The following is a 9,574-nucleotide window of genomic DNA, read 5'->3' as shown; positions in this document are numbered from 1 at the left end:
GGAAAAATGATAATGGAAGGGATTAAAAGTTGGCAGGTATGTAACCAGGGGTGAAAGCGAGACGGAAAAGAGGAAAGGCTGGTAGTAAAACTATTTCAGTTATAGCTAGTTTTGGGGAGGAGTTTACTTATTATTTTTTAAATTTTTCAACAATATCTACTTTATCTTGGAAAAGAAGCAGTTTTATATATATGCCAGAATTATAAAAGAAATCTTGATAGTTACAGATATTTCAATTTTTTCGAAAAAAAATGCTGGAATGAAATGTTTTACGTACCAGGTTTTTCTCTTTTCCGTCTTGCTATATAAGGGCTTTCACCCATGTATGTAACTAGTTCAGGAAGGAGTGATGTAATATAAAAACTAGTAAAAATAAGAAAGTGGTAGCAAATATAAGTCTAAAAATTTGTTCAATTTACGAATATGATTGTGGTTTGCCTTACGAATATGGTTCGTCTAATTCACTTGTCAACCACTACAGATTCAATTCTCAGATATATTTGATAAACTTCTCTCAATTACTTTTATAATAGATTTTGGGTTCATGCGCACAACTGTTTCACTTTTTAAACAGTCTTTTTGCATTTTGTTTTTTAAAATTATATAAGTTTAAAAAAGTTATAAAAAAAATTGGACGCCATGCAACTTAAATATATATGAACCATTGTTAAATACAATAAAAAAATATTTACTAAAAATTATTTATACTTGAAATTATTTCGAATGATCGAATTTTATAATTGTGCACAAAAAATTTTCGATTCTCTAAAAAACTTTCCAAATTTTGGCGAAATACGCAAACAGTGAAATTTACATTATAACGCGCAACTTTTGACTGTTCTCTTGACCAAAATATTGGGAGCATATTTCCTTAATTTCAACGTATTATTTTAATTGCCAAAAATGCAAAATCAGTCAAAAAAAAAATGTATGTTTATTTTGAGAAAATTTGTTTTTGTGTCTGATTTCGTAACTTAAAATACCGTTTGTAATGATCAATTTTCTTACCTGCGGTCACCCCTTCTAAACATTAAGAATAGCACTTAGTTCATGAAAATTCAATCATTTTTTTTATAACCGTCGTTGAACAGCTCTAGGGTCTACGACTACTAATGCTCAACAACGTAGGCTTGTAATTTTGAACCCAACTCAGAAAACAAGGGAACTCCTGGATAAGGTATTGGCAGAAATTTGCTTTCGTGTAGGATTTTTTGATAGGCCTAACCAGCATTTGCTTTACATGGATTGGAAGACCACGAGAACCTCCCATGGTTAGCCTGCCGGCAAGGGGACTCTAACCCATGATCCGTCTACCACTGAGGATGTTTCACGTCAGCACTGTGGTCGGTGCAAGCTGGATGCGGAATTCGTATCGACTTGGCGTCACTTGGATTTGAACCCGGTTCAACTCATTGGAAGGCGAACGCTCTATCCCAGTGTTTCCCAACGTGGGGCCCACGCCCCACCGGGGGGCAATTTAATTGCAAAGGGGGGCAATTCAAAAATGGACTCGACATGAGTTTAAACCTTTTGCTCTGGGCCATTTAAATGCAATGCGAGATTTCGGTGACAAAATCGAAAGAAAAAAGCAAATTCCTAAATAATTGCGGTCAATAAATATTATGTGACTAAGGGATTTTTTAAGTGACAAACCTGAAATGAAGTATCTGTTTACAGTCGATGGTAAAGTATTTAGTTATTTAGTAAAGCATGGTAAAGCATTGTGAGTTATTTAGTCAATATCTTTGAAAAACTGAATATATTAAATAAGAAACTTCAAGGAACAAATAAAACCTTGTTGATGCAAAAGTGAAGATATATGGCTTCATTACCCTTATTGAGTTATGTCAGAAATATATTAACAACAAAAACTTTGAACAGTTTCATTGGCTCCAAAAATGTGAAGTAAATGATACCCCTTCACTTGTTATTGTCTATCATCTGAAAATTCTATCGGCTGATTTAAAAGAAAGATATTCTGATTTAAAAAAAATTTATTTTTCAACATGGATGTTGCAGTCCATGTTAGTGGATTTGTCTGATATATCAAATATATCAAGAAAAACTTGCAGAAATGCAAAGTGATAAGCCAGTTAAAACCTTATTTAATATGAAAGGAGTGATGGCATGGCTTCGTGAGGAAACAGAAAACAAATACCCAAATTCAATCAAATGTGCAAGAAAACTATTGTTACCAATTCCATCTTCATATTTAGCTGAATGTGGATTTAGTGCTGTAAATGATTTTATTGGTAAAAAAAAAATCGGCTAGATATAACACAACGGGGAGACTTGAGACTGAGGCTAACCAAATTGGAACCTAAGATAAAATCTACGTGCAGCAAGCATCAAGGGCAAGAATATCACTTAATTAAAATATTAAATTATTATAGAGAAATATTTATTAAAATTATTTCGAATTTGAATTTTAGTTCTTCATTATATGTTCTGAAAATTTACTTACTTTGTTTCGCTAACAATTTCCTAAGTTTCTTAAGTGAACAATTCGATTTTTTTAATATAAAAAATTATGTATATGTTACATAAGAATTTTAGAAAGGCTTAGGTGGGGCATGGTACAAAAAAGGTTGGGAAACATTGCTCCATTCTCTGAGCCATTGCGGCTTAGAATTCAATCATTGGAACAAAAGTTGTTCAGGATTACTATTTTTTACACATAAATGTTTTAAGGAATAAAGGTCAATTTATGTAGCTGAATTTAAGCACCTAACTGTATAATTAATATCTATAATTGTAGAGTGTTATTGCAAAAAATATGACTTGTATATTATTATTATAATTGGATGAACATATTTCTACGATACGTAAATCAAATGTTTTGTGCCATACGTTCGTTAATAAGTTGATTCCTTAATTTAAAAAAAAGTAGAAAGTGATAGCACAAATGGTACATTAATATTACGTAAATAATTCGAATTAATTATACGGAAACAAAATGTTTTCGTCTATTACGAATTTTTAAATATATATTCGTATTATGATTCGTCAAGGTACAGTACTTTTTCGAAGCTGAAGTGTGGTAAGTTGCAGAAAAAATTATTCTCGTTATTCAATCATAAATGTACTACCTAAAAAATATTTTTTTGACTCAGTACTTGTTATACCTTCGTAATACAAGGGTTTGGACAAAAATGGGTTAAATTATAATAGAAATCACAGATTTGTGATTTCAAATCCGATTTAGGGAGTTAATATTTCGAATATTGTGGAATGTAATATTCATGGAATATTTATTATAATTATTTTTATTATTATTATTAAGGCCCGGATTTTGATGACATTTGCACTTTTTTTGCATTTTTGGACATTTTTTTGTCTTTTAGAGCATTTTTTTAGATTTATAGGGCATTTTTCTTGAAATTTTGGGGCGTATTTTGCATTTTAATGCATTTTTTAAAGTTTTCTGATAATTTTTTACAATTTTTATTATTTTTTATCAATTTTCATTATTACACTGGCTTCCAAACAGCAAAGAAAATCTATAGGATATTAACAGGTGAAGCAACATCTTTTCAAATTGAAGAAGAATTGTCAGTAAGTAAGACCGTCTTTTTCAAGTACGCACCTAAAACATCAGTAGACGTTGAAAGCAGCTTTTGCAGGAATGAAAATTTACTTTCAGACAAGAGACGCTCGTTTACATTTCAAATTATCAAAAAACATTTAATAATCCAATGTAATTCTGATATTTAGTAATATTATGAGATGGAAGTTGCTATATCCATTAAAGTTTCTATACAAAATAAAAATATTTTGGTGTCAATATATTTTCCTTTTTTTTGTTATTTTCGGATATAAAACATATTTTTCAAACTTTAATGAGCGTAGAACAAGTATTGCATTGCTTTATATCTTTTAAATGACTCATAATAATTTTAAAGAGCAAAAAATTTTTTAATTCAATATTTTTACTTTATTTAAGGCATTTTTTGCGCAATTTTTGCATTTTTAAGGGCATTAGTTGAGATTTTTTAGGTCATCAAAATCCGGGCTCTAATTATTATTATTATTTTATATATATATATATATATATATCTATATATATCTATATATATATATATATATATATATATATATATATATATATATATATATATATATATATATATATATATATATATATATATATATATATATATATATATATATATATATATATATATATATATATATATATGCAAAAATTGGAGTGGAAAAAGAGTTCAGGCCAGTGATTGGAGGGTATAGTCTTCATGATATTTCAAATGACAACGGAAAAAGACTCATAGATTTTGCTACAGAACATATTATGGTCATACCAAGTACAATGTTCCAACATAAAAGAATTCATAAAATGACTTGGAAATCTCCTAATGGAAATACTTACAACCAGATTGACCATATTTTAATTGATTCAAGACACAAATCGGATATACTGGACGTAAGATCTTATCGTGGGGCAAACATAGATTCCGATCATTTTCTAGTTCTGGCAGAGGTTAGAGCCAGAATATCAAATATTCGTAAAGCTCGCGGAGAACGTCTGAAAAAATATGATGGTGAACAGCTAAAAAAAGAGACTACGAGAAAAAAGTTCCAGGAACAAATTGAAAGGAGGCTTGAAGTGACTGATGATTCTTCAGAAAGGGATGATATTAACAGGGAATGGAATATTATTAAGAGAGCTCTTATCGAAACAGGAGACCAGGTTGTGGAAAAGATCGAGAGAACCGGAAGAAAGGACTGGTTTGACAATGATTGTTTTATGGCAACTTATAAAAAGAATGAGGCTTATAAAAGAATGATAAGTTCAAGGCATGCAAGAAATGCTGAAAATGCTTATAAAGAAGCAAGAAGAGAAGAGAAGAAGATCCATAAAGAAAAAAAGAGATTATTTTTCGAAGATCTTTTTGAAAATGTTGAACATTTAAGGGGATCAAGGGAAAGCAGAGCTTTCTTTCGAGAAATAAACTTGGGTCGCAAGGAATTCAAGCCAAGAACAAACTCTTGCAGAAGCAGGGAAGGAACGATCTTAAGCGATAGAGAAGAGGTGCTGAACAGATGGAATGAACACTTTGACCATCTGTTGAATGGTGATGAGGAAGAAGACGAGATAGCAATAGACAATTTACAGATGCATAACCAAGAAATGGTTACACCTCCAACGTTGGAAGAGGTCATCATGGGAATTGACAAATTAAAAAACAATAAAGCTCCTGGCCCTGACACCATACCATCTGAATTAATAAAAGGTGGGGGAATGGAGGTTGCGAAGAAAATATATGATCTATTACTAATTATATGGGAACGGGAAGTAATCCCAGAGGATTGGAAAATTAGTTTGACTTGTGTAATTCATAAAAAGGGAGATGTTCTTGAATGCTCAAACTATCGAGGAATTAACTTACTTAGCACGAGCTATAAGGTATTCTCAAATATTTTATTCAATAGACTTACTATGTTTTCAGAGGGAATAATAGGAGAGTATCAAAGTGGTTTTAGAAGGGGAAGATCAACTACTGAGCAAATTTTTACCATTTGGCAGATATTGGAGAAAACGAGAGAATTTGGAATTGATTTGCACAACCTGTTCATTGACTTTAAAACCGCCTATGATAGTATTAACAGAAAAGCTCTGATCATGGCAATGAGAGAATTTAAAATACCAGAAAAATTGGTGAGATTGATTAACCTAACACTAAGTGAAACTAAAATCATGGTAAAAATACAGAATTGTTTATCAGAGCCATTAGAAATAAAAAATGGTGTGCGACAGGGAGATTCTTTAGCCTGTCTCCTCTTTAATCTAGCATTAGAAAAGGTAATAAGAGATTCAAAAATCAATAACAGAGGAACTATATTTAATAAGTCAATACAATTGTTGGCTTTTGCTGACGATATAGGAATTATTGCTCGAACACCAAGAGCACTTGAAGAGGCCTTTATTTCTTTAGAGAAAGAGGCCCTGAAGATGGGTCTAAAAATAAATGAAAATAAAACTAAATATATGCCTTGTACTAAAACAGCCCACAGGAGTACCCATCTAAAAATTGGGGGACATTCATTCGAGGTAGTGGACAGCTTTACGTATTTAGGCTCTGAAATAAATAACAGGAACGATGCAACTGCAGAAATACGAAAGAGAATCACAGCAGCAAATAGGTGCCTTTATGGATTAAGAAAGTTTTTAAGATCAAATGTAATCAAGAGAAAAACAAAGCTGTTATTATTTAAAGGCCTCATTAGGTCAGTTTTAACATATGCTTGTGAAACATGGACATTGACTCGTGCAGATGAAGAAATGCTGAGCATATTTGAGAGAAAGATATTACGGTGCATTTTTGGAGGAATTAATAAAAACGGTCAGTGGTTAAGAAGATCAAATTTAGAACTCTATCGATCATATAATGAACCAGACATCATAGGATTCATTAAGGTCCAAAAGATAAAATGGGCAGGCCACTTAGTAAGAATGGAAGAAGACCGTATTGTGAAAAAGATTTTTGATGCCCGGCCGACAGGAACACGTAGAAGGGGCAGGCCAAATCTCAGATGGCTAGATACCCTGGAGAAAGATTTATCTATATTAAAAATAAAGAATTGGAAGTCCATTGCCAAAAGAAGGACAGCTTGGAAAAAACTACTGGAGAAGGCCAAGGCCCATCCTGGGCTGTCGAGCCAGTGAGGAAGGAAGGATATATATATATATATATATATATATATATATATATATATATATATATATATATATATATATATATATATATATATATATATATATACAATATATATATATATATATATATATATATATATATATATATATATATATATATATATATATATATATATATATATATATATATATATATATATATATATATATACAATATATATATATATATATATATATATATATATACCTATTTTGTTTTTTTCAAGATAAAAGCTAGTCCGGAAAGAATTATTCTACGCATTTTTTTTTTATTTTTTAAAATAATAATAAAAATCCATGAACAAATACGTTTGAATATTCATAACAAAAAATTTAACTTTTATTGAATGAAAACGAAAGTTATTTTGATTTGAAAAACAATATCTTCAAAGTTGTGAACAATTATAAAAAAAACCCCCGTTCCTGAAATTGTTCGAAGTTGAAAACTTGAAGAAAAATTAGATATTTCCTTAAACCATTTTTTTTTGGAATGGAATGTTTGCTTTTAAAATCGGTTCAGTTTAGCTTAAAATTGTATTTTCCCATTTCACAAAAAATGCTTGAAGTCGTTTGAGAACGATTCAATTTAAAAGGATACATAAGAACGAGGTTTTTTTCCCCTCCTCTTGATCCTGAGTATCAATCACTCGGATCGTAAAAAAAAGTACAAGCGTTCAACCTTGTACCGACGCTGATTCAATTTGAGCTCTTTAGCAATCTAGTTTTTATGTCCACACCGCACTAATGTAATAAAATGGAACAGCAAGGCTATCTACTAAGTAAACCCATTCAAAGTTGGCTCTCTAGCAATTGACAGACGATCTTCATTTACTAGGTGGCGCTACGCGAGAATTTCTAGTTGAATGGTTAATGTTACACCGAATTCTCGGCAGACGATACTTTAGGGAAGAACAATTCGTTCCGGAAAATCCCTATCCAGCTTTCGGGAGCGCAGAATAAACCTCGTGCTTAGGAGAATAATCTTTTTAGTCCTCGTCTCGCCTGGATGGGTGAAGCTATATTTTCGTTCGTCATCTTCGTATTTCTTAGTGAGTGAGTGACCAGTATTTCTTTGATGATGTATTATTTTTGTTATGTTTTTTTTCGTATTTTAATATATTTTGTTTATTATTTGCACTTTTTATCAATTTATGTATAGAACATATAAATTCTAATATATCTAAATATAGATTTCGTGAAATTTCGAATGTATACTTAATCAAGGAAAAAAAAAAAGAAGAGAAATGAAATTCTCTTTCTACCAGGTTTTTAATATTTCTGGCGAAGTAACATATAGGTGATCTGTCTGTAGTGGTGTCTGTAATGAAGGTAATTTTTACAAATTTATGTATAACGCTTATGCCAACAACATAATAGGTACCAACCAATACGGACATTTACTGAAAAGTCCTATTAAACGTATAGACGAAATTGGTTAACTATTATGATGCGTGCTGTGTGAACAAGGATTCACACATCGAAAGTTTGTTAAATGTGCGAAGAACTTGATGGTGTGTCTGTGTATACGGTCCTTGTGCGCCGTATATTTGCAAAAAAGCAGCTGTGTTTTAAACTGAAGGATAAATTAGAAATTGGAACCCTGCGTTATAGACTGCAATTGCATATTACCTCATTAAAAACTTCGTTCACTTCAAAAATATATGAATAAGAAATGGCAGTAAACATGCTTCAAGCGCACAAAAACAGGCACTCATTTTCAAGACCTGCCAGACGTGAATGAGAAGGAACAAAAGTGATTTGGAATATAAACGAAAGGTGGCCAATGAAAAAGGGAAAAATAAAGGGGAGAAACAAAACTAGAAAAATAACGTGTGGAAATGCATTTTACTTCGATTTGCCCCTCTTGGACATAGTGGTTTTTCTTGCTCTGTTTTTTATTTTTTTCTCTCTCTCTGCAACTGTGGTTTTTCTAGTTTTGTTACTCACCTTTATTTTTCCATTCCTCGTTGGCAACTTAATGCTTTATATTTCAAATCATTCAAAGTTTCTTCTCATTCACGTCTGGCAAGACTTGAAAATGGGAGCCTATTTTTGAGCGCTCCAAACAAATTGACTGTTATTTCCTACTTATATATATTTGAAGCGAATGAAGTTTTTATTCAGGTAATATCTTACCGCTTCAGTTTCTTAGGAATATTTGTTTAATATAATATATGTATTTTAAAATTCTTAACATATATTTTTAGAAAACTGATACCTTCTGGAATTACGCTTTAAGTGACTAAGATCGAGAATTTATTATGAACTAAGTCGATTTTTTTTCATTTAGGGTTTATATTAACCTGAAATAGATATTTAACCCTTGGCAATAATACCCTTGACGCATGGTAAACACTAATTCAACAGTTTTTACAGAAAACTAGATATGTTAAACTAAAACGTTCATAAACTACTATTCTTTAAACTACAAAAAGCAAAAGTATGTTGCTTTATTTTGAATGTAATGTTTAAAGTCGCAGCCCTACCAGACTAAAATTTTCAATTGAAATTTGAGATTCTAGAAACGATTTTATTTTATTTTATAACCGTCGTTGAACAACCTACCCAATTTTGTGTTTACGTCTACTAATGTTCAGCTCCGTATCTTTGCAATTTTGAACCCAAACCAGAAAACAAGGAAACTTCTGGATCAAGTATTGGGAGAAATTTTGCCTTCGTGGTGGACTTTATTGATGAAACTAACCCACATTTGCGTTACATGGAGAGGAAAACCATGAAAGCTTCCCATGGTTAACCTGACTGCAACGGGACTCTGACCCATGATCCATCTACCACTGCGGATATTTTATCTCAGCACTGTGGTCGATGCGACCCGGGTGCGGAATTCGTATCGACCAG

General features: G+C 31.4%; 1 protein-coding gene across 1 annotated transcript in view; it reads left to right on the top strand.

The window, feature by feature from the left end:
- Positions 1-7,580: 7,580 nt before the first annotated feature.
- Positions 7,581-9,574, top strand: part of LOC107438316 (uncharacterized) — a 112,849-nt gene continuing 110,855 nt past the window's right edge. Inside the window, exon 1 of the mRNA XM_071184922.2 lies at positions 7,581-7,764. Within this exon, the coding sequence (XP_071041023.2) occupies positions 7,722-7,764 (43 nt within the window). The 5' untranslated portion in view covers positions 7,581-7,721. The remainder of the gene's footprint in view (positions 7,765-9,574) is intronic.

Source organism: Parasteatoda tepidariorum, chromosome 5, assembly GCF_982258835.1.
Source record: "Parasteatoda tepidariorum strain Cologne lab strain chromosome 5, Ptep-v5.0, whole genome shotgun sequence".
Classification (NCBI taxonomy): Eukaryota; Metazoa; Arthropoda; class Arachnida; order Araneae; family Theridiidae; genus Parasteatoda; species Parasteatoda tepidariorum.
The sequence above is the reverse complement of the archived record's forward strand: the minus strand, read 5'-3'. Positions and strand labels throughout refer to the sequence as shown.